Source organism: Pleurodeles waltl, chromosome 3_1, assembly GCF_031143425.1.
Source record: "Pleurodeles waltl isolate 20211129_DDA chromosome 3_1, aPleWal1.hap1.20221129, whole genome shotgun sequence".
Taxonomy (NCBI): Eukaryota; Metazoa; Chordata; class Amphibia; order Caudata; family Salamandridae; genus Pleurodeles; species Pleurodeles waltl.
In genome coordinates this window covers 608,841,341-608,867,750 of record NC_090440.1, presented here as the reverse complement: position 1 = coordinate 608,867,750, position 26,410 = coordinate 608,841,341, and the positions used below count along the sequence as shown (strand labels likewise).

Genomic DNA, 26,410 nt, shown 5'->3' with positions numbered 1-26,410 from the left:
ATTAATATGCCACTACTCCACCCATAACCGTAAGATATAAAAAAAATCTGGAAGCCGCTTAAATAATTTCTTATAGAGCAGGCGGACTGATGGCTGAAGTGTAGCACCATGTGAGAGCGAACATTGTGTAATGAACCGATGGGGACAACTGCTGTGAAGCAGAGTAAGGCCTTGTCCCTAACACGGAAGTAAGTTATGTATGCAAGCACACATGTAAAACTGTGATATATATGCAGTGCAGATGCTGGTAGATGTAATGATTAATTGATCATTTTAATATGCTGTCTGTTTACTTGATGTACTTTAACACTCCTCCCTCCCCACACCCCAGTTTGTGTGTTACACACAGTACATGAATAGTGGACAACTTGTCTTTAAAAAGCGTTAGATCCAAGATGGTGTCTTTCGATTGGGAACCATATGGACTTCTCAATCCAAGAAGTAGTCAAGTCTCTTCATATGAGGTCTGTTGCTGTTTTTGGCTTGTAAAAGACATCAAAACTTGGAAAGTTATTGTTTTTAAATCATGCTCCGCACCCACTTGCTGTAGATTTTATTCCTGATTTTTCTCTGCAATTTGGGAATATTCTTTGTGAAACCTCCATTTTGTGTTTTCTAGTGCCTTGCTGTTTTTGCTATAACATTTTCTCTAAGCAACTTTGGATCAACTTACTGTTCATCATGTGACACCAGTCCTATTATCCTACTTGTCTTTTTTGTCCCTCCTGATGTCAAGGGGAGTTTGGTGTCTTTTTGATTTTCACCAACCAAAACTGCATCAATAATCATGATCTTCACACATATCCAAATGACCTTTTTCACATGTGGGTTTTTTCTCCTATCTGTTATTGTTTAAGGAAGACATGTGTACCCACTGCAGAGTGGCACCATAGGTATCGAGAGGAGAAATCTCAGAGAGCATCAACAGACCTACATAGAATGCAGGGCATGAAAGAAAGTTATTTATAGGATTGGTGATATGATTTTCTTTTACGACGAATGGCAGATTAGAGCTAGAGCAAAGTAAAATAGTTAGTATAGTCGAAAGAAGACACACCATGCTTGGTTTATAGTTGGTGGGTAATGAAAAATGCTTAATTGTCTGGAGGAATTTAAAGCACTCTGCTACCATTATGGTGGAGTACACTGCCCCGGCAGATCGCCCCACTTTTATAGGGGCACTTCCTCCTGAAAAGTGAGGATTTTCTGTTGTCACCCAGCTCTAAATGAAGTCTGAGACTGGTGGAATTCACTGTAGTCCGTTTGTCAGATTCTGGGCATTTAGCCAGTGGTGATTGTTTGAAAGGGGAAAAAAGTAAACAAAAAATCTGCCTCAGTCTTGTTCCAAGAAGACAAGCATTAATTCCTATTATCATTTGAGCAAGCCTTTTCAGCCCTTCATAATATTTCAGTCAAACAATATTGCTCCCTCATTGCCATGTCCCTTTTAGAGCTTATCCAATCTGAATTTGAAAACACTGCCCCTAAATACAGAGGCTTCTGACAATTGTTAATTCATTACATTGGTAAGAAATGTATCAATACTAAGATCACATTCTAACTATCCTGTTTAATATGTCATTTTTAGGTTGCAACTATGTCAGGCTGTGGTGAAGATCCAAGAGTGTTTTCTGCACTTTCCCTGCCCTCCGACTCCCGTTATTCAGCAACAGTTGCCAATGGCTATTTGGGTACACGCATATATGGCGATGTACTCCATGTCAATGGGACGTACAATGGGGCTGTTCCAGACTGCCATCGGGCCATTATCCCCAGCCCTGTCAATGTGCGGATGAGTGTCGCTAGTGAAGAGCCGCTGACAGACTCCTTCTCCTTAAACACACAAACAGGTAAACCACATAACCTATTTGATAAAAGACTAGAAGCCAGATGTACTAAAATAATGTGTGCTAAACGTGGTTGCAGATTGTGCTCCAAGTTTTTTTTGTATATTTCTTTATTGATTTTCACATATTTAAATTCAAGTGATACAGAACAGTATAATGTTACGTCATTTCTTCTTGTCCATGTGTATTTTGTGTTTTAACAATCAAATCAGTTTATAGAGGAGTCCAGTCGTTTCACCTGCTACCGTGGTACATTTCCTGTTTGATATGCAGTTTGTTGAATATATAAACATACGTTTTTTTTTTTATTAACAAAACTATAAACTGTTTTGCTGAATAGAAGAATGAAAATTAATAATATATATTCAAAACTAAAATGTAAAGAAAAGGGAGAAAAAAATATATTTAACCGTCACCATGCTTATGTTGTATCATATGTTTGTCATGTTATGTCTGATATATATCAAGGTCTATTTCGCAGTATGGGTGGCAAGTGTTGTGAGTCGGGCTCATTCCCATTGGCATTCTGTTCTCTGGGTATGCATGTGAGTATATAGGGTGCGTGTGTGGCTATATAGTAGTCCTGTGCTTCCCCTAGGGGAGGGTGCTCCGTTTATGGAGGGCGTAGGTCATTTTTTGCTTCCACCTTCAGAACTAGTGATTCCCAATATTCCGCCCGAGCTTGTTATGCCCTCGTCCGGAGCCATTATAGGTGGTGAGCCCCTGCTTTGGACCATAACAGAAGGTCTTTCAACCATTGCGTTATTGATGGGGATGTCTGGGATTTCCATGCCATGGCTATCCTGCGCTTAAATAGTACAAGTGCTAAATCAATGAACTTGTGGAGGTATTTGTCTTTTTTTTTGGTTTTGGTTCGAATATTTAACAGGCAGAGGGATGGCGTCGCAGGTAACATAAAATCTGTTATTTCAGTAATTATTGCAGTAAGTGTATGCCAAATAGTTTGTAAATTCAGGCAGTCACATACCATGTGGTAAAATCCTACTGGGGACGTAGCGCATTGTGGACAGGTGGGTTCGTGTGTTGGGTACATATGATTTAGACGTTGGGGGTCTAAATAGGCTTGATGTATATAGTTAAAGTGGGTGAATCTAAATCTGGCATTACAAGAGATCTCCTTTACTGAGCGCAGTGCCAGATTCCATTCTGTTGTTGTCAGTGGGTTTGGTAGTACCTTATTCCATCTTTCATATGTTGTTTGTAATGGGGTATCGGTGTGTGCCCGAAGTGCTGTATATAGAGAGGAGATGATGCATTTAGTTGTCGTTGCAGAGAGTATAGCATGTACGACCAGAGAGGTGGGTGGTTCGGTATTTTCTGGGCCCCATGTGTGACATATACCTTGTATTATGGTGTGATAAGTGATAAACTGACCTGGTGTAATTTTGTATTCAGATATCATATCCTGGAAAGATTTAAGTGCACCATCAGAAAAGAGGTGTTCCATTCGTGTGATACCCTTATCTGTCCATAGTGTTCGTGTCTGGGTTGGTATATTTTGTAATATTCCAGGTATATGCCATAGTGTTATTGCCGGTGTGTATGGAGTAGGTGATTGTTTGGGACATAGGTAACGATGCCAGGACGTGTGCGCCGTTTTTAGCATTGGGGTTATAGTAGAGTCACCCTTCCTCTTACTAGACAACCACGTGTATAATGGTGTGGTACCCAGATAGCCTTTTAGTTCACCTGTCTCAGGGTGTAGTGGAGAGGTCAACCACGTGGGGCACCTAGACCCCCATCTTGGAGCGGTCTCTGGAGTACAGATAATGCTACTCTGCGGCGTTTATCTCCCCATATTAAGTCTAATAATAAACTATTTAGCATTTTGAAGAAGGCACGTGGTACCACAACAGGCAGTGCCGAGAAATAATATAACAACCAGGGTAGAATTAACATTTTAGATATCGCTATTCTGCCCATTGGGGATAAAGGTAGCGATTTCCAAAAATTAAGGGATGTGCGGGCAGACGTTAGTGCTTTGGTTAGGTTGCCATCTAGGAGATTTTTGGTCGAGTGATATATATATGCTCCTAAGTGTTTGAAGGTTTCATATTGCCACTGTAATTGTGTGTTGTTCGCGGCAAGGCATGCAGTGGGAGGGTATAATACTAAAGGAAAGACACATGACTTGGGCCAATTAATCTGGAGTCCTGATGCCGTGCCGAATTGTGAAAGTACATGTTTGAGTTCGGGAAGCGTTGAATGTACGTCTCTGAGGTATACAAGGGCATCGTCTGCGTACAGTCACACCACGTGGAATCTATGAGAGTCCCATATGCCCCAAATTTCAGCTTTGGAACGTAGGTAGCTTGCCAGGGGTTTCATAATAGTTGCGGCGATAGGGGGCAGCCTTGCCGTGTTGTCTATTAAAGCAATTAGATATTAGCCCGCCTGTTTTTACTCTTGCTAGTGGCTCTCCGTATAGCATCTTGATCCAGCGCAATAGGCAAGGACCAAATCCCATCTGTTCCAGACAGGCAAATAGGAAGTCCCACCCTAATGTATCGAAGGCCTTCTCTATATCTAGAGAGACCGCTACGCGATGCATGTCTTCGGACAGTGTGCTATGTATTAAATGTAAGAGGCGTCTGATATTTATAAAGGTGGTGTGGTTTGGAATGAAGCCTAATTGATCGTGGTGTACCAATGAGTGCATTATAGGTAGCAGGTGGTTGGCAAGTATTTTACCCAGAATCTTGCAGTCTAAGTTGAGTAGCGATAAGGGGCGGTACCACTTTACATCTGTCGTATCTCGCCCTAGTTTAGGCAGCACCACCATCAGGGCCTCCCTCATAGAGCGTGGTAGGGTGCCCTGTTGAAATGCTTCTTGGTATACTTCTCGCAATCGTGGATAGAGAGTGGTTGGATATGTGGCGTAGTACTCAATGGGTAAGCCATCAGTGCCTGGAGTTCTACCGCATGCCATTTGCTCGACCGCGGCCACAATTTCATCTAATTGTATGGGTTCTTCTATAGCATTGTGTTGTGTGTCATTCAATTTAGGGAGATGTATCCCTCTTAAAAAACCCTATGTTCTTTCCATATTTAGATCAGTAGGGCGCTCATAAAGCTGTTGGTAGTAAATACTAAAAGCGTTGTTTATTGCGAGTTGTGTCGTGGCCATACATCCGTCTGGCAACCTGATGGCCATTGCTAGTGTTCTATGGTTAGCTTCTCGGAGGAGCCAGGCAAGTACCTTACCCGAGCAATCTCCCTGTGCATGTTGTAAGGCCATACGCGTGCGATAATCGTAACGACTTAGGGTGGACTCTGCTTCATGCCTACGTCTTCTTAGTTGGCACAATTTTGTGGGGGACCCAGGAGGTTCCGCAGCATGCATTTCTTCCTGCTGTAAGTCATGTTCAATCTTGACGAGGTCCCGGGTTAATTGTTGTTTTACTCCCTAGGTAGTGGTCATACAGTGCCCACGAACAACCACATTATGTGCTTCCCATTCTGTTGCACGGGTGGGAGTTGTTTTAGCGTTTGTTAAGAAATATTGGCGGGTAGCGTCTGCCAATGATTCACGGAATGGGGGGTGTAGTAAGGCCTCTGTTTGCAGGCGCCAGGTAGGTATGGCGGGTCGTGGTGTGCCCCAAGACAAAAGTGCTGTCAGCGGATTGTGATCAGAATGTGTTTTCGCAAGATATTCTGCGTGTTCTAAAAGAGGACCATTATTGGTGGTGTTGAATAAAATATCTATCCTGGTGTGAAGTTTGTGTACCGGGGAGTAGAATGAATATTCACGGCCCTGTGGATGTTTTAAACGCCATACATCAACTAATCCCATGTGTGTACTCCAGGTACAGACTGGGGGCTGAGGATATTGGGGGATGGGATTGGTCTAGTTGTGAATCCATTATGCAATTGAAATCACCACCCCAGATCGTAGGTGCGAGTGGATCATTGAACAGGGCTGGTGTGAGCGAGTCTAAAAAGGGGATCTGGTTATTATTTGGGGCATAAATAGCCGCTAGGTTGATGGGTGCGCCATCTAACTTTCCCTCTAATATCACAAATCTGCCTTCTTTATCTATTGTCTGGGAGGTGAGGGCAAAGGGATCTCCGGGGGCTACCCATATTGGCAAATGCTGAAGTAACAGTGCCATATAGTTGACCTCGCCAGCGGGAATGTGCTTTCGTCAATTCTGCCTTTGTAAGATGCGTTTCTTGGAGTAGTGCAATGTGTACCCTATGGCGTTTGAGATATGAGTATATTTTATATCATTCAGTGTATGTTGCTATACCTATAACATTCCAAGTCATTATTCTATACAGTTGGGCTTGGGTCAAAAGGCGAGCTATGAGAGGGCTCAGAGGGTTACCTGCCTTAGGTGGTCTACCCGGTATTCGGTGGGCCCTTTCAATGGAGAACAGGGGTGGTACGTTTTCAGGAAATACCATGGATTTAGGCCATTTTTCCAGGAATGCTTCTGCGTTAGGTTGTTCCGATCGTTCAGGGAATCCAATGAATCTGATGTTGTTGCGTCTCGAGCGGCCCTCTGCATCTTCCGCCCTGCGATGAAGCACATTGAGCTCTTCCTGCATGGCTGCTACCTGCGTCTGTAGCGATTGGAAGGTTGGTTATACAGTCTGAGTAATTGCTTCCGTCTGAGTGACTCACTCTGTGAGTTTACGATGATCAGTTCTCAGTGGATTAACTTCCAATGAGACTGTGTCAATCTTGGTTTCTAATGAAGTTTTAGTGTCTAGTATTGCATGCAGGATTGATTCAAATTTTTCCGAGTGACGCTGTAATGTATTTTCCAGTTGGCGAAACTGTTCAGTTTGTGACAGTGGTTCTGAAAAGTCGTTGTCAGTTGTTGCCATAGTTTTGTTGATGGTTTTGTTAGGTCGTGATTTCCTCATGGTGGCGGTGGGCGAGAGAGTTGTATTTGCGCTATATGTCTTTGTTGTTGTTGATTTGCTGCAAGTAATGATCACGTTGTGACACTGCTTAATATCTGTGATGCAGCGACTGAGGCACCTTAGGTGTGTCCTTGTGTCATTTAGAACCTAAAAGAGTGGGCCGAGGAACACCTGGTGATATCTGAATGTTGCGTGTTGGCGGTGCCCAGGATTGAAAAGTGCATGGTTTGGTCTTTATGGTGTCTCTTAGGCAGTTCGTTGGGCACTGGTTACTGCATTCTTAATATACCGCGCTCAATGTCCGTGGGCCACAGCTCAGTCCGCATGTGCTGTGCAGGGCCAGGGACTCAATGGGCCCCGGTTCGCCACAGAGGTGTGTTGCCGGCAGCGGGGGATGAGAGGGAAAGCGAGCAGCTTCTTTATTTAAAAGATTCAGCGGAGCGGACTGCCCCGCGGCATGAGCGATGCACTCACCTCTGAAGTCCAGGCCGCATCGAAGGTCCGAGGTAACGGAGGACTTCCTCTTGGCACTAGGACGCTGGGTCGCACACGCGCTGGTGTGTTACGCAGGTATTCTTTGTTTACGCCGCGGGTAGATTGGCAGTGGAGCTGCCGGCGAAAGTCCGGTTGGAGCTTCCCTGCAGGAGTGGCTATTGCGCTGGTCATACCGCCATCTTGATTTTGATTTTAGAGGCGCTGGTTGTAGGTGCCATGTGAGGAGCAATACCTCATCTCTCACCTACACTGGCACCAGCAGCTTGTCCCTCGTTGATCCGCGATTTCGCAAGGGGCCTCCTTTGTATGCAAAGCTCCTCCTACGCATGTTTGTACAGGATATTTTCAGGCCCCGTACAGAGCTCGTTTATGAGCGTCCTATAAGGCCGCCATCTCGGCCACGCCCCCCGATTGTGCTCCAAGTTAATCTTTAATTTGGTATGCATCCTGTGTATTTATAGGTCACATCTAAAACTGTTCAGTTGCAGGGGATTGCAGAATTACCTTCCTAATGAATACTAATTAGGCAGTCTGCAAAAGTGAGGGGCTGCAAACTCAGGGATGTTGGCCTGCAAAGAACAGCACACCATGTTCTCTGTATTTGCATTCCAAAACAGGTAACAGAAAACTCGTGGTGCTTTTTTGTTGTTGTTTTTAAAGGCTTTTGGTTTTAAAATACAAACATCGGCAGGAGCAGGCAATGGTCCTGTTGAACACTGCCTACTCCCAATTACCCCTTTTCAAATCGGTTACTACCTCTTTTGAAGTGTTGGCAACTGATCACCAGTTTACAACTACAATTATGGTAACAAACTATTCATACATACCGTTGTGACTAGCAAATAAGAGGGGACACCACTTTCATGTACCCTCATAAGTGTGATCTGGAATATTTCACAAAATGAGATTACCCCCAGACAGACGCACTGTTTGGTCACAAATACTTTGATTTTACGAATCACAGGATACTCAAAATCAAACAGAATTTTTTACAGCTCCGTTAAAAAATGGTTACATTACTAATAGAAAATACCTTTTTATGACAGTTGTGTAGCTTTTGCCTCATCCCCTGAGAAAGATGCCTGAAAAATATTTAACTTCATTGTTTTCACATTCACTCTATTCCTACATCAGATATTTAAGTTGCTGCTACGGTTGACACCACTACAATTAACAGCCCAGTATCTTTGAAGCTGGTTCCTGTCATGGTTGTTTGCGTCAAGTTCATTAATACCTGAAAAATCTCAAGCTCTGCCTTGGATAATTCTCTACTAAACTCTGCATGTAACCACTCACTGCTTAGAAACACTCTTTTCAGACCCTATGTGATCAATGATTTCTTCTTTATTGAGGAAGTTGCTGACTGATCCAACAGATTTGTCAAAATGCAGTCAATAACTAACCTTCCCTTTTTAAACCATGTTTTTATTTAGTTTTTTTTTATTAGTAAAGACATTGCAAACTTTTCTTCACATTACTGTAACATGATAATCAAGAAATATGAATTCCTGAGTCACTATAATTATAAATGTGCCCAATTTTGGAGAATTTTCAGGTCTCCAGATTGTGACCTACAGACATGCTCTTCAGTGTGTCTTGCAGCCCGCTTGTGGTCCGAAATTTGTTAGTTAAGAGAATAAGCCAAATAAAAACCTAAAAAAACGGAACACACTGGAGGGCGGTGGCATGACATATATGCACAGACTTTTAGAAATATCTAAGTAGAGATCCTAAAGGGTGTATGGATTGGTTGCAGTTGGATCTAGTTGGAGGTATTGTGGACGGTTACCATTGTCTGGTGCTCGCCATGGGCTCAACATCTAAGGAAGAGTCTGTGAATGTTTTAAAAAAACAAGATGTCACTGAGCTTTTGGTATAGCAGTATTTGTCTCACAGAGACTTGGCAATGTAATTAGTCAGAATGCCCCATTGAACGGTATTGTGGTGGTGGTGAGGGTGTGATATTGCTCAGACCTTTTCTAACAACTAGTCTAGGGGGAGGAATTCATCCTTACCACTGGTCTGGAATGCTATCAAAATTTCAACCCAATCAGTGAAAGGAGGTGCTTCCTCTGGCCCCTTGCCTCTTCTTGTCTAATTGCTCTGCCCATATTTCCACTGATCAACGTCATATGGAGGCTTGGGTGGTACACCCACTTCCAGTGTCGAGTTACTAGGTGTTTTGCGAGCAGTAAGACAAGATCTTGGTCTAGGAAATGAGCTGTGAGTTTCTTTAAGTAATCCCAGAGTGCTGGCTTCCCAGCTTTGTATTTTCTTTTTTACTGAGAGAGTTCAGTAGTCCGAATATTAAATGAGAATCAAAACATTACATAATTTTACACATATTGCAATCAGAGATACCCATTACCCTCCTTAAAACACTAAAATGAAAGAGGATACATCATTGCCCATTTACCCTCTTTTTTTTTAAGAATGAATGCCATCCCATATAGCATTATATTTCATCAACCAAGAACCTTCCACAAATTCAGAAAGCTGGCATTAGACCCTGATCCTAATGCAGTTCTCCTTTCCATCTCCTTAATTTTACCCACTTTAGACCACCATTGTTTTGGGTTTTTTGAAATGTCTGAACTATTTCCGTCGGCCAGTTGGGAGAATTATCAATCAGACTATTAAGGCAATAATATTCAAACTTTTTTTGCAGGGAATCAGTACTGATTTCAGATGATTATCTGAAAACTGCTGCCTGAACATCTAGCAACTGCTCCAATCCCAATGTATGAGAGCAATAATTTGCAATCTTTTCCCACAATCGTCTTATTTTGGAGCAGCCCATATAATATGAGTCCAACTGCCCGCACCCTACATTGAGCAACGAAAACATTTATCAGGAATTTGAGGGTTGATTTTATGCAGAAAAACTGGTTGTTCTATACAGTAACCATTTAGCATAAAACTGCACGTGCCTGGGATTCGCACCCTTCAATAAAGTAGCATTAAACTCATTAATCTTATTTCAAGCAGCAACTGTGAGCTGACTTCTTGTCCTCCCATGAGCCTCAGTGTACTGTTCTTCAGCCCGGGTCCTTGGATTCCTCACCGGTGTCAGTAGCCAGGAGAGATCAGGATAAACTGATTCACCTGTGGATAGGGTAAACTAACATTTACATTCCACTATGTCACATACAGACTGAGTACTAAGGCTGGGGTAACTGTAATTACATATGCACTCCTCATAATCACCAATGAGTTAGGCCGTCACTCTTTGTAGAGGTGCCATTAACTGTGGGATACTACTCTTCCTGAGCCTCTACGAATCATGGACAGAACCTGGAAACCATGCAGTCACCTGGGAGATATACTGGTCAGCTAAGTAGACCATCTGCACATTAATGGAGTGAAAGCCTTTACGGTTCCTGTAGACTTGCTCATCAGCCTTGGGTAGTATTAATGCAATGGGGGTGCCATCTATGGTCCCAGTCACATGAGGGATATGTCCCATAGCATAGAAATCAGTGTTCACACAGGCCAAATCTACAGGAGTGGGAAATTGAATGTAGCTGTCCATATGTTTGACTAAGGCGGACAAGATATTCCTCAACACATTGCTGAACAAAGGTTGAGACATGACTGTTGCCATTCCCACTATCCCCTGAAATAAGACAGTGGCCAAGAAACGGAGCGCGTATATCATCTGCACAGTTAAAGAAATTACTGTAGGTTGTCGAATGACTGCCAGCAGATCAGACTCCAACTGGGTACACAGCTCTCTGATTGTAGCACGGTTCAGTCAATAGTGGGAGATGATGTGGCGTTCTCCTATCATTGGCAAGTGAACCAGCGGTCGGTACACAAGTGCATGCCTCACTCTCCACAGTGGTTGCAATATACACATGCATACAACACAAGTATGTCAACGATTACTATTCATGCATCCTACTGTAGGGTCACAAATGGGGAATCAACATCACATATGCTGCCACTTGTTGCATGCAAAGCAGACCTCAATATGCCAAGCCGTTGTAATTTCCATGTTAGTTGCACATACATCTGGGATTAGCAATGGATGACTTCATTGAGATGCTTGCCTGTCACTGGTAGTGTACAGTCAACATCAATATGCAAGTTTATTCCCACACTGTCATGCTGTAATTTCCTGAATCTGTGCACACTCCAAGTTTATACTGCCTGATTGTAATTTACACTGTAGCAGGGCGTAACTCATCACATGTCCATGATGGAAATGAGTAGTGACGCTATGTATTTGTTGCAGTGCAAAATGGCTGCTGCCTGTCCTGCATGCAAGGGACAGATGTCAGTGAGCTCATTTTACTGGCGTATGCCGTCATGGCGGTAGGCGGTGAGAACCGCCTTGCATCTCCTTATTGGTTAACATTGACGTCTATGGCAGGTGGGGAGTCTGCAGCCCACAGGACCCAGGAGGCAGAGACCGCCGAAGCCGAGGGGCCAGTGGGACGGAGGGCAAGCAAGATTTCTCCTCCGATGGAAGCTCCCTGGTGGTGGCGGTGCCTTCTGGGACCATCCCAGCACCATCCTTGTCCACCACTCCCATACCAGCACTGCCCTCCCAGTAGCTCCACACCCAGTTGCCCGTGCCCGCTCACCCAGGAAGGTGGGCGTCTCCTTTTCCGGAGGCACATCTGCCACTGCCAGCCCTGCTGCCTTCAGTGCTGAGGCTATTGACCTCCTGAGGTCCATCCCTGTAGGGGAGTCAACCATTGTGAATGCCATCCAGGACCTAGCATCCCAGATGCAGCAGAGTAATGCCTACCTGGAGGCAGTGCTTAATTTGTAAATAAAGAGGTGCCAGTGCCCAAAGTAGTCCTCTTAAACAGGCGGCTGCTGCAATTAAATGTGTGAACACGGAGTACTGAGGCGGTGTAATCCTGAAGCCATCTCAAGCCTCTTCAATCGATATAAAGCCACTCCCTGCCCCTTCAGCTCACTCTTGCAGCTTTCTATGTTCTTCCCTTGTGACGTTTTTTCGTTTTTCCCGTCCTCCGTCTTCCCCATATGTGTATTTTGCTCGCAGCAAATGTTTGAGGCAGAAGAGTAAGCCCTGACCCTCAAAAATAAGTGCACCGGAAACAACAAGCACAAATTAAGCACTGCCTGGAGGGCATTCAAGGTGCCTTGACTTGCCTACAGAGATAGTTTCAGGCTCTGGCCTCTTCATTGATGGCAGCCGGTGTCCCTAGTACTTCCATTCTCCATCCTGCTACCTGTGCCTCATCCCAGAGCCTTCTCCCCGCTCCCAGCCAAGCCACACATCCAGACAATCACTCACCCAACTCAACAGACAAGGTATGCGAAGACAAAGACAGGCACCACAATTCACACAAGCATGCACACACTCCACACACAAAAACAGACACAACATAAGCCGCTACCTCCCTGTAGGAGGCTGGCCTGGCTTATAGTGGGTACCTTGTGGTACTTACACCTTGTGCCAGGTCCAGTTATCCCTTATTAGTAGATTAGAGGTGTTCTAGCAGCTTAGGTTGATAGAGGTAGCTATAGCAGAGCAGCTTAGGGTGAACTAGGAGACATGCAAAGCTCCTATTATACCACTTATATCATATAGCACTATATCATAAGAAAACACAATACTCAGAGTTACTAAAAATAAAGGTATGCCAAAAGTATCTCGGAGGATATACTCCCTTAGGAGGTAAGTAATATACACAAAATATATACACACAAACCAAAATCAGGTAAGCAACAGTTAGAAAAGTAGTGCAAACAATGTAGAATCACAATGGAATGCAATAGGGAGAAAAAGACCTAGGGGCAACACAAACCATATACTCCAAAAGTGGAATGCAAACCACGAATGGACCCCAGGCCTAGTGTAGTGTGTAGAGGGTCATTGGGAGTGTAGGAAAACACTAAGGGTGTCCAAGATACCCCACCCCAAGACGCTGAAAAGTAGAAGTAAAGTTACCCTACTACCCCAGAAAGACAGTAAAGTCGAGATAGGGGATTCTGCAAGGACAACAACTGACTGCAAAGCACTGAAGACGGATTCCTGGACCTGAGGACCTGCAAAGGAAGGGGACCAAGTCCAAGAGTCACGCAAGTGTCCAGTGGGGGGCAGGATCCCACTAAACCCTGGATGAAGGTGCAAAAGGGCTGCCTCCGGGTGGAAGAAGCTGAAGATTCTGCAACAATGGAAGGTGCCAGGAACTTCTCCTTTGGTCAGAAGATGTCCCACGGCGGGTTGGAGGATGCAGAGGTGTTTCCACGCAGAAAGACTACAAACAAGCCTTGCTAGCTGCAAGAGTCGTGGTTGAGGATTTTGGGTGCTGTTAGGGCCCAGGAAGGACCAGGAGGTTGCCCCTTGGAGGAGAAGACAGAGGGGGCGCTCAGCAACAGAGAGAGCCCACCCAGAAGCAGGTAGCACCCGCAGAAGCACCTGAACAGACACTTAGAAAATCTGAGGACAGCGGTTGACTCAGAGTCACGAAGGAGGGTCCCACGACATCAGAGTCCAACTCAGCGAGTTGGGCAATGCAAGACAGAGTGCTGGGGACCTGGGCTAGGCTGTACACGAAGGAAGTCTTGCAAAAGTGCACAGAAGCCCGAGCAGCTGCAGTTCACACAGTACACAGGATTTCTGACTGGCGTGGGGAGGCAAGGACTTATCTCCACCAAATTTGGACAGAAGGGCCACTGGACTGTCGAAGACACTTGGACCCAGCTCCTGTGTTCCAGAGACCACGCTCCTCAGGATGACAGGGGACCCAGGGGACCGGTGATGCAGAAGTTTGGTGCCTGCGTTAGCAGGGGGAAGATTCCGTCAACCCACGGGGGATTTCTTCTTGGCTTCCAGTGCAGGATGAAGGCAGACAGCCCTCAGAGCATGCACCACCAGGAAACAGTCAAGAAAGCCGGTAGAATGAGGCGCTACAATGTTGCTGGTAGTCTTCTTGCTACTTTGTTGCGGTTATGCAGGCGTCCTGGAGCAGTCAGCGGTTGATCCTTGGCAGAAGTCGAAGAGGGAAGTGCAGAGGAACTCTGGTGAGCTCTTGCATTCGTTATCTGGTGAGATGCCCACAGGAGAGACCCTAAATAGCCCACAGAGGAGGATTGGCTACAGAGAAAGGTAAGCACCTATCAGGAGAGGTCTCTGACATCACCTGCTGGCACTGGCCACTCAGAGCTGTCCAATGTGCCCTCACCCCTCTGCATCCAAGATGGCAGAGTTCTGGGACACACTGGAGGAGCTCTGGGCACCTCCCCTGGGAGGTGCTGGTCAGGGTAGCGGTCACTCCCCTTTCCTTTGTCCAGTTCGCACCAGAGCAGGGCTGGGGGGGGATCCCTGAACCAGTGTAGACTGGCTTATGCAGAGTGGGCACCATCTGTGCCCTTCAAAGCATTTCCAGAGGCCAGGAGAGGCTACTCCTCCCAGGCCCTTCACAGCTATTTCCAAAGGAAGAGGGTGTAACACCCTCTCTCAGAGGAAATCCTTTGTTCTGCCTTCCTGGGACCAGGTTGCCCAGGCCCGGGGGGGGCAGAAACCTGTCTGAGGGGTTGGCAGCAGCAGTAGCTGCAGTGGAGACCCCGGAAAGTTAGTTTGGCAGTACCCGGGCTCTGTGCTGGAGACCCAGGGATGCATGGAATTGTCCCTGGTATGGTGTGACAATTCCATTATCCTAGACATGTTACATGGCCATGTTCGGAGTTACCATTGTGACGCTACATATAGGTATTGACCTATATGTAGTGCACGCGTGTAATGGTGTCCCCGCACTCACAAAGTCCGGGGAATTTGCCTTGAACAATGTGGGGGCACCTTGGCTAGTGCCAGGGTGCCCACACACTAAGTAACTTTGCACCTAATCTTCACCATCTATCCTGTGCTGTGGAATGTGCATTTCTTTGCATTTTTTCTATCAGATTCACTGTTCTTTCTTGTATTTGGGCAATGTATGTAGTGTTATGTCTTTGTATTGGTTTGTGTGTCTCTGCTTGTTGGTGCTAATGGTTTGGTTGTGTAGTAGTGATCCGGTGTGTGTGTATGTGATGTGTGTGTTTGGTGTGGCTGTGTTTTATGTGTGTGTGTGTCTCGGTAGGGGTGTTGTGTTGCCTGTGTGTGAGCGTGTGCGCGCTCACCAATGGCGTCAGCGGTCATAGAGGAGGAAGAGCGCTGGGAAGATTTCAAGGTGGCGTCTATGTCCTTGGAGGTGAGTGGATACTTTTCTACTTGCAGTTTCCGCCAGGCTTTGGGTGGCGGGTGTCCAGCCCCGTAAATCGTGGCGGTTGTAATAGGGTGGGTAGTGCAGTGGCTACTGCCAGCCTGGGGATGGCAACCGCCGTCAGCGGTGGTCTGGCGGCACTGGCGGTACTGTCGGCAAACTGGCTTGGTTGCAGTGGGTTGACCATCATGGTTGTAATATGGCGGTCCACACCGCCGACTTGGCTGCAGTCCGACTGTCATCGCTGGTGTGGCAGAACCATTACCGCCAATGTCATAATGAGGGTCTATATTATCAGCATACAGTTTAAAAGTAGTCATCCCGCTTATTGGTGTCACCACATCCACACTAGTTCGAATAGCTTTCGCCAAAGACTTGATTAAACGAGGCAAAAAGTATAGGCGACAAGAGGAGATCCCCTACTCACGTTGCATAGGCCAATATTGCAAGAATTGATAATTATTTGCACCACTCCTCTTTTATAAAGGTGCATTACTGTCTGACTAAAACTGGTGGGAAAGCCAAACTCTCTAATAATGAAAATACTTCCAAGCAGGCCAGATCAAAAGCCTTCTCGGCATTCTGCAAACATAACTTGAGCAGATATTTTGTTTTGTGAGAAATAGTCTAAGGCTTCAATAAAAAAAGTTAGTTTTAGAGAATAGTTGCCTGGCTGGCACGAAACCACACTGATCTGTGTGGACAATAGAACCCATAACCCTGTGCATTCGATTTGCTAATAGTTTAGAAAAAAATATATAATCAACATTTAATAGGCCTACAGGAATTACTATTTCCCTTACCCTTCGCCAGGAATCTAATTACAAGTGCCATACGAAAAGATATCAGGACTCCACCCACCCCAAACTCCCCACCCCGCAGAATATGGTTGGTCAGTTTTAATAGTTTAGAGTTTAACACTGGTGCAGTTTTCCTAAAAAACTGGGCTAGTATGCCATCTTCGCTGGATGCTTTTCCATTGGCCAGTGATTTCACAACCACCTCTATCTCCCGAGGTGAGAATTTGGCCACCAATGCCTGTGCTTGCCTTAATTGCAACATAGGAATAATACGTTTGCTTATAAAAACCTAAGTTGCGCAACATCAACCTGCTGCTGCTTACTATATATTTCTGTATGGTGTTTCAAAAAGATATTGTTTCCGCTGTAAGATCTTTTTAGAGGTAATGTACCCACAAATAGTTGCTTTAAAGGCCTCCTAGATGTTCTTGAGCTGGGCTGAGTTTCATTTGGCCTTGAAGAAGTTTGTTATTTCATTATTTCATTAAGAATGTCCTTACACCATTCTTCGTTTTCCAAATCAACTTCGTTGAAAAACCACCTTACACCTGCCCTTTCTGCCTTAAAGCCTGATAACTCCATTGTTACTAAAGAGTGGTCTGAGAAGCTAGTCTGAAAATGGCCATAGTTTTTAAAATTCAAATTACGGGAAGAAAGAAAATAATGCAGTCTAGTTGCAGATTTATATGTGGCTGAATAGCATGAATAATACAGTTAATCAAAATATTTATCTCGCCACAAATCTGTAAGATCAAACACTTTGGAGTACTGCTCTAAACAGCTAGCTATGCATGGCTTATTCTGCTTGTGCTCACCCGAAGATGAATCCAACTCTGGGTGTTGAAGAAGTTTAAAATCACCCCTCAAAATCAGAAAACCAGGGGTATTGAGTAAAGCCTTGCACAATTCAGTTAGAGGTGTTGGTTCATCTGAAATCGTTGCATATATAGTGGCTAGAGTGAGTCTAGCTTTATTAAGCAGTCCACTAACTAGCAGCTACCTGCCTTCTGTGTCAGCCTGAGAGAATGTAACTTGCAAAGGGAAGCTCTTATTGATCTAAACTGCCACCCCCTACATGCAGCACTTGCATTTGACATGCACCAATACCCGGCCCACTGCTTACACATTTTATATGTATCATCACTTTTATCCCTGAAGTGAATCCCCTGTAAAAGCACAAAATCAGATGAGTGCCCTCTGATCCATACATCTGTTGCTCGAGCCTTCTGTTTATTATTGATGCCAAAAGCATTTAATGAAACTATTTTTATATAATCCTTATGTGTCTCCATTTCATATTCTTGATGTCTACTTTTTGGATTATGTATGGCCTTAGTTTAAACTATATTTGATTTCCACATAGTAAAGTGTGTCTAAATAAATAAAGTGGCTGAGTGATAAAGTGACTGAGGGCCGTGCCTATTTATCTTAGCGATGATTGAAGCACGCACTTTTTAGCATGAAAGTGGAAAGTACAAATTAGTAGGCATCCAACGATGCACATGCCACAGCAAGTATCATGGCTCAGTATTCAAAATATTTGTCTGCCACTTGAAATTTAAGTGTTACAGTGCCTCGTGACTTTGCCATGCCTGAGCCAACCAGTCCTTCTGGGCCTGCCTGTTCCTTTCTTCTGTGCCAAGTACGCCACTTCCGATTATACCATTGTCGGCTCCCATTAAATATTCCGATCCTCTGTATAGTGATAAAGAACTCTCTCTTTTTTCACCCTGCAGTGACCCACCGATCCCAGTACCCAATCCCTGTGCCTACCCTAGGGAAAAATTGCCCATATTTCCTCCCTTCCACCCAGCAATACCTTGAGTGCTATTCTATTGCACCCTTTGTACTCAAGTACGCATTGAAGCAGTGGCTGCGCTGCATTCTGGGGGAGGAGGGTAGGGTCGAAAACTCTCCAGGCCTGGAGAGTTTTTGACCCTACCCTCCTCCCCCAGAATGCAGCGCAGCCACTGCTTCACCCCAATTACATTTCTCAATCAGAGCAAAAACATTACACATAACTATTATGCAACACTGCTATGCTAAACAGAGCTTTTAAATACATTTCAGCATACTTGAGGCATACTTGCTATATATGTGTACTGGAGCAGCTACTCATCAGTCGACTTTACTAGTCAGTTTCTGAAGAAGCTCCTGAGCATCACTGATATCATTGAAGAAGAAAAATTGTCCCTTTGCTAAAACCTTAAGCTTCGACTGTTGAACAATAGTTGCTTGAGCGCCCTTAGCTTTAAATGTGTCAGTCATTTTAACAATGTGTCTATTTTTCCGTGCCATAGCTGCGGACATATACAAAAAAATACAAATTGGGCACTTCAGGAGTTGAATGAGTCTTCTTTGTGATAACCTTAGACAAGGTGCACTCCTTTATACGGTAGTCGGCAAAGTTTAGCAGTATCGTGCGTTGGTACTTTGCCCCAGCAATTTGTGAAGCCGAGACTGTGTGAGCTCTTGTAATAGTTAAATCGCCTGCTAATTCCGGTATTGCCTGCTTCAAAAGAGCCTCTGCTCGTTCCCTTAATTGAGGGCCTTCTCTTCCCTCCGTGACTCCCACTATATGGAGGTTCAAGCTCCTATTGTAATTCTCCAAATCGTGCAATTTATTGTCCAGAGAGCTTTACTTTTTTCTAATTGATTGGCTTCCTGCTGCAAAAGCAGAACTTTGTCCTCTAAAGTCGAGATTCGGCTTTCAGCCTTGTTTAGTCTTTCTGGGAACAAAGCCATGGTTTCCTCTATCTTTGGCAGTCGTTCATGAAGCACTGATATTTCATGTGCTTGTGTATTCTTCAAGTCTCTGATTTCAGCAAGAATAAAGGCCAGTGCTTTTTACTGAATGTGCAAACCTATCCTCATTGTCGCTTGCACTTCGCTCCTGCTGTGCTTTCTGATGCCCTTCCTCAGCCTTAACTTCTGCAGGCACCGAAGATGTTACCTCAGTCGAGTTCATAAACTGAGGTAAATTCACTTCAGGCAGCACCCCTTGGCCGCTGATCTCAGCATTCTGAGGCGTTACCTGAGCCTCAGTCAGTGTCAGAGGCTTGGCTGGTTCTTTCGCAAATAATTACTATCGTTAAGGTCAGTAGGCCTCAAAAAGATAGCAGTTGGTGATTCAATAATACAATCTGAGCCTTCAAGTCCTGATACCGAGCGAGCCAACTCAGGTGCTGTTGTTTCCTCGCCGCTCATTGTCTCTGGAGTCTTCTCTCTGGTAGTTTGATTACTGGAGCCTCCTGTTTTTTCAACTTCCAGGAGTGCCTGGAAGTGTACATTCATTTTCTGTAAGGAATCAGGGTAAACTTTAGTGGCCACAGATACCTTCCCCTGGCCACCTTATGCCTCAGGTTTGAAGCTGAAATCAATTGGCTCAGTATGACAGCATCTTGCACTCTAATGTGCGCATACTATGGTTAAGTGCACAGTCCAAAGCCCAAATCGCCAGTTGCAGACAGCGATATTGCAATGCTATTTGTCTGAGTGCCTGCTAATACTTTACTAGGGGAGCGACTATTACTTATGACCTTTCTGGGCAACCCAACTCCTGGAGGGAAGCCCCAACCCACCCGACTCCTCAAGGTGGCTCATTCTCACCTGTGGAGTCCGGCAGGTTGGGAGCCTCTCAGCAGAGCGTACCTCATCCTCTCTCCTCCTCACGGGCTCAGATTCGGCTTTTTCCATGTGGCATATGAGCTCTGTGCATTGCCTTTTTGTCGCTAGCTGGGTCGCACACAATTACTTGGCCCCTCCTGGATCACCGCTGCCTGGTTGGGGTCAAGGGCCCGCTGTATTTGAAGGTACTTCAGCTGATGGAAGGCTCCAGATACGGCATTGTTGGCTAGCTCCGCTTCTGTGACCTACGGGCCTAGATAAGTGCTTCCGGGGGAGGAGCAAGGGTCGGAAGAGCACAGTAGTGGCGAAACGTGTGGGCTGTTACTCTGCCACAGCTATGTAATATTGTATTTCTTGTGATTTGGTGAAGGTGTGTGGTAACCGCCATCCACTATTGTGTGAAGGTGAGACATGCTCAAAGTATATGTTGGAAATTTGCTCCGACCAAGTGGCACCAATGACAACAGAAGCCACCACCAGGAAAGAATTCATTTATTTTGTTGGGCATAAAATAAGCCCCGTGTACCAGAAAAAAATTGAGTGCATATGAACCTTGCATTTCTAGACACAGTAGCCAGGCATGCAAGGATTCAGTCCAATTCATTGTCATTGAGTGTCCTGTCTAGTACAGCTTGGGTATACTTGCTAAGTTCTATGGCCAACCAGCTACTGAGGTATCTGCTGCTGCAGATAAAGTTAAGGTTCTATAAAAACGTATACTTGGGCAACTCCTCAGTGGTAATGGGCCAGTCTAGTCAGCATACAATTCAGTACATTGTATATTACAAACTGGGCTCTTTAAGTATCATGCTGTTCTGTGAGCTTCTCACAGTTTAGGAGAAAACCATACTGGAAAGGTTTCAAACACCCTGGCACAATGGTAAGGTCATATAAATTGCACATCTCACACTGCCCTCAGTCAAAAATTTGGTAAACACCTGTTAGAACTGACAGCCTTAGGGTGTTCTTCCCCCAAACATTTTGCCAGTTTGCCTCACATGTTTGCTGATTTCATTTTGTTGGCCTTAGGACTCTGACCACTTAACCGCTGCCAACCTTGCTAAGGTGCATGTGCCCTCTTCTTAAAACATAGCAACATTGGCTTATCTACAATTGCCATAGTTAATTTACTTATAAGTCCCTAGTAAAGTGCACTACCTGTGTTCACAGCCTGTAAATTAAACGCTACTGGTGGGCCTGCAACACTGTGCTACCTACTTTATTAGCCCTTTACACATTGCTCAGGCCTGCCATTACAGAGCCTGTGTGTGCAGTTTTAAACTGCCATGTTGACGTGGCAAGATAACCCTCTAACCAGGCCCAAACCTTCCTTTTCAATACGTATATGTCACCCCTAAGGTAGGCCCTAGACAGCCCAAGGGCAAGGTGCAGTGTATTTAAAAAGTAGGACATGCAACTTAAAAGTTTACATTTTGGAGTAGTGAAAAACTCTTACATTTATTTTTCACTACTGCAAGGCCTATCTCTCCCATAGGATAATATTGGGATTGCCTTATTACATTTTATAATTGTATGTTGCGTACCACTCACCTGAACTCCAGGTGGTTCCGATGGGGGTGACGATAATACCCAAATCCCAATGAGAACTGACAGGGCAGCAATGAAGGACACACTGCAACCCAAGGAGTTCCAAGGGGAAAGGGGGTTGGGATGAGAGAGAAAGAAAGAAATACTAGGAGTTCTGCGTATTCAGATTTCTCTACCCCAGGCACTGCTAGGCTCAAGATATCTAGATTCTGGTTCTGGATTCAGGATATTGGCAATCAGGATTACTCAGATACAAGGTTCTGGACTCAGATTTCCCTGCAATGAAACTACACTTTAAAGCAGGAAAAACTAAACAGATCTTTGGCATTAACTAACACCAAATGAAAATAACAATAATTCACACCAGAAACATTCCCCAGTGTGATTCAAGAAATATCCAGGAATTATCATCAACTGGAATTATCATGTACAAGGATTTCCGCTAAGAGAAAATAACTGGATTAATGACAACAAAACTGCTTCAAATTCTTTAATAGTTCGAGTCTCATGAGTTCAAGGTTTATATGCAAATATGCAACGACAATCAGATTATAGTTCTCAATGGCCCCAAAAGTCTTTAGAGCACCAACATCAGATTCTGATTGAGAAAACACAGATTGAAAACCACCTATGAGCACAAGATCCAGGAAGGTGCAGTTATTACAAGAAATACAACTTTTCAGTCACAAGGTTGATCTGAATATTATTGTTGAGTTTAGATATGTTTGATTAATTGGCGCTGATCAAGATCCCAAATGAAACAGAAAAACTTATATTACCTTATTTGGGATGACTTGTGTCTTTTTGCTAGCGCAAGATAGAGCGATGCAAGAGATGAATTGCTAGCTGCCCGCCTTTTACAGGTAGTGTTTTAACTGCAGAGAAGATCGGAAGTACTAGGTCGGAACTCAGGAAGTGCGTAGCTGAGAGAAGCCTGTGCTGTGAAAGTATGGATGCTGCTGCAAAGAGAGGACTGCCATTTTGAAGGGAAGGCTGCCAAAGACTGGAGACAGGTAAGCGTCGCTTTCAAGTTAAACAAGGCTAAGCAGGATTTAGTCTGAAACCAGATGCAAGGAAACACATGGGGAAAACAGAGGAACTCATTAGTCATTATTGTCATTGCACGTTTCTCAACTGTCTTTTTTCCATTCGGAGGATCAATTAAAGAACTGCAGTTGTTGACAGTTGACCTGTGCTTCCTGGATTATCTGGGTGAGGCCCAGGTGGTTGTAGACAGTTTAAATGTGCTTACTGGATTACCTGGGTAAGGCCAGGTGTTCAGAAGTTATCTTGGCAACGAGCATGGTCGTTATCTGCTTTAAACATTGCCATTATGTTAATACGTGAGTCCCCAAGTTACACAAGGTTTCAAAGGCACACCATGATTCAAACTGGTACTGTGATGAAAAGAAAATATCGTCCCTGATATCACTCATGGGGGGGGGTAAGAAGGTATGGCTAAGGTATAACTAACCCTGCTCACAGGTGGGACCATGACAGTGTCATTTCCAATTGGGAAAAGTGGGGGCCCTTAAGTTTGGTCTCTTTGGAATCACAATTAAAAATCACAACCTATGATGAAATCAGACTTTAAATTGTAATTCTGAAAATGCCACTTTTAGAAAGATGGCCTTCTCCTGCTCTTAGCCCTGTGTGCCTAGAGCCTGTCTCCAATACACGTCAGGGCTGGGTGACAGCTGGACTTTGCACATTCCTTCTAGACAGCCACACACAAAGGAAGCTTAGATGTGACTGATAAGCCATCAACATCCTGATGGGCATTCCTGGGCAAGATGGAAGGGAGGAGTTCAGACTTGCACTTGACTGGGCAGTGTCCTGCTCCAATCCAAGGGGCTGTAGTAAGTCTGGACCCAGGACCAGAAGAAAGGACCTCTGTGCACTTCAAAGACCCTTATTTGAAGTCACCCCCACTTCAAAGGCACACCTGGGTAAAGGACCTCTGACCTACCAAATCAGTACACTGCTGGACCGGTGAAGAACTCTGCCACGAAGAAGGACTGCTGTACTGCTACGAGGCCTGCCACTCTAGACTGCTGCTCTGTAAGAACTGCTTTTCTACAATGCTTCCCTGATGAGGAAGGTCTGCACCCATCTCACTTGAACTAAGAGTGACTCCAAGGGCTTGCACACATACTACAGCTCTGGGACCCCTAAGAGGTGCCCCTCCAGTCCTTGGCCATTGAGAGTGGTTTTGTAGCTCCTGAGATTAGGCTTTACAGCTCTTCATGACCTCGAACGGGCCTGCTTGCACCGGAACATTGCAGATTGCATGAAGTATCAGCGTGAGCCACTGCAAGTTTGTCTCTTTGCAAGCATCGCTGCTCGCAACTGTGAGGCTCCAGTCCGCCCTTCCCTGATGCCCGGCCAACTCTTTTCGCCCGCGGACCACCGCCAGCGATGCTCTCCTTACTCCCAGTGAACTTCTTCCCCACAAACAGGACTCTTGTCTCAACTTTGAGAAGGTAAAACTTCAGCAGGACTTGTCTGGGACTGTATCCAATCTGCTCTTCATTGCATTTGGCCTGATCATTTGGATTTCTTCCGGTCTAGCGTGACCAGGTAGCTCCAGTTGGCACTTTATGCTTTTGAGGACTACATTTCTCCTCAGCCACGCTCACAAGGTACTGCACAACACTGGACCAGAATACCTCAACAGACTGCTCTCCTTCTACACTCTGACCCTACAGCTTCGCTCCGCTGACCTTGCCCTTGCCACCATTCCACAAATCGACAGAACGACTGCCGGTGGCAGATCATTCTCCCACCTCACCGCCAAGATGTGGAACACTCTTCCCACCCACCTGCGACAGACACAGGACCTACTTACCTTCAGGAGACACTTCAAGACTTGGCTGTTCGAGCAGTAGCAGCTCCCCCCCCCGCACCTTGAGACCCTCACGGAGTGGTTACAACTGCAAAATAATAACAAAATTCAGTTTAATCTTTAAAAATTCATACCTTGACTTATACCTATTGGAGTTGTGTTGTTTTGGTCTTGTTTTACTTATAAAATTAACTTATCTTTTTCTAACCTGGTGTGGAGTCTTTTTGTGGTGTTTTCACAGTGTTAACGTTTGAAGTGTCACACAAGTACTTGGTCCAGGCCGGTGGTTTTGGTACCTAAGGCTGCTCACCTCGTGCCACACCAGAACTTCGGTTCTGTGTGGACTACTGTGGGCTCAATTCAGTCGCCAAGACTGATGCCCACCCCATCCCCAGAGCTGATGAGCTCAGTGATTAGTTACGAGCTGCCCAGTTCCTCAGCACATTTGGTTTAAGGTCTGGGTACTGGCAGATTGGCTTAACTGATGGGGCCAAGGAGAGGTCTCCGTTCTCAATGCTAGAGGGGCACTTCTAGTTCTGGGTTATGCCCTTCGGGTTGAAGAATGCCCCTGCCACCTTCCAGAGGTTGGTCAATCAGGTCCTGGCTGGGCTTGAGGACTTCTCCCACTGTAATCTTGGTATCCCCAACGATGCTGCTCTAAGGTGACACCGATGGCGCTGCTTGCACTATGGCCTGAGGACACTACTCGTTAGGTACATGAAGCATTGCCCTGTCCTACACCGCAGCCCCGGTCCACCCACGCCATCGCCATCAACTCCAGCATTATCAACAGATGCCCCTGTCTGCACCGCGGCCAGTGGGCGCCACATGGAGCCCGCCCTGTGTTGTATCGCCACCTTAGGCCTTCTGACGACAGTGCTTAGTCAACGACAATGACTCTGCCTGTACCACGACCTGGAGACACCGCATGTCGCACCGCCCTGCTTCACACTGCAGCCCTGGTCTCACCGACACCGCAGGACGCCATCCCTGTGCCGCTGCCTGCACGGTGACCTGTGGGCACAGCATGTTGCATCATCCCGCTTCGCGTTGCAGCCCGGACACTATAAATGCAAGCACCCCTGACTTCATCATCAGCTCGAAGTTCGATCTGCAATGTTTGTAGCTTTAAGGGCCCAACGACCCCTGCACCAACCTCCAGAACCGACGCCAGCGACGCCGCACTCCGGATCTCATCGCAAGGATCACAACATCCTACATTTCCAAGGTACTGTTTGTGAGTCTTTCCGACAGTGTAGCTGGCCCGTCGACCCTGCAGTCGGCCTGAACTTTTGGATTTGTTGTTAAGAACGCATTGATCGCCCCAGACGAAGCTATTGACTTCAAGGAACTGTATTGTTAAGTTAATTCTTGCAAAGTTCATATCTTTATTATTGTATGTTGGAATTTTTCCTGTTTTGGTCTTGTTTTACACAGATAAATATTGGCTAGTTTTCTGAAACTGGTGTGGTGTCCTTTTGTAAATGTTTTACTGTATTACTGTGTGCTATGTGCAAATGCTTTACACATTGCTTCTGAGATAAGCCTGACTGCTCTTGCCAAGCTGCCAAGGGGCAAGCAGGGGTTATCTGAGCTGGGTATCTCCCTTACCCTGACTAGAGTGAGGATCCTTACTTAGACAGGGTGTAAATTGACTGCCAACTAGAGACCCCATTTCTAACAGTGTGCATCTGACTTACCCTGACAAGGATTGTCGTTCCTGCTTGGACAGCGTGTATGCTCCTGCCAACCAGAAGCCCCATTTCTAACAACACCCTTCACATACCAGCTGCTTAGTGACATTCCTGTTCCGCAGAAAAACATGTAATTATAAACATAATTATTCACCAAACACAATAAGGTAAAACAAAATCCAGTAACAATACCTGAAGTTCTTTTATCTTCATTATCTTACTTGAAAAAACGTTTCTCTTTTTTTTAACATGTTAAAACCTTTACAACCACAGCCAACTTGTTTCGTTCAAAGGAGAACTTTTTCAATGTTTTGGTTCAAGCACAAAATATTTCCTTTGTATATCCATAAGAAAAACACCTTTTTCCTGTATATTTCTTATAATTATGCTATGACATAATAAACTGTGTTCGTTCAAGCACAATACATTTGTTTATCCATAAGAAAAACACCTCCTTCCTGTATAATACTCCTCATTG

At 45.1% G+C, this 26,410-nt stretch overlaps 1 protein-coding gene across 2 annotated transcripts in view; it reads left to right on the top strand.

The window, feature by feature from the left end:
• PGGHG (protein-glucosylgalactosylhydroxylysine glucosidase) overlaps nt 1-26,410 on the top strand; it is a 215,175-nt gene that overhangs the window by 14,674 nt on the left and 174,091 nt on the right. For both annotated transcript variants that reach the window (XR_011201384.1, XM_069223060.1), the window contains exon 2: nt 1,589-1,850. Coding sequence is in view for 1 of the 2 variants with exons in the window: in XM_069223060.1 (XP_069079161.1) it covers nt 1,598-1,850 (253 nt within the window). In the remaining variant the exon portion in view is untranslated. The remainder of the gene's footprint in view (nt 1-1,588; nt 1,851-26,410) is intronic.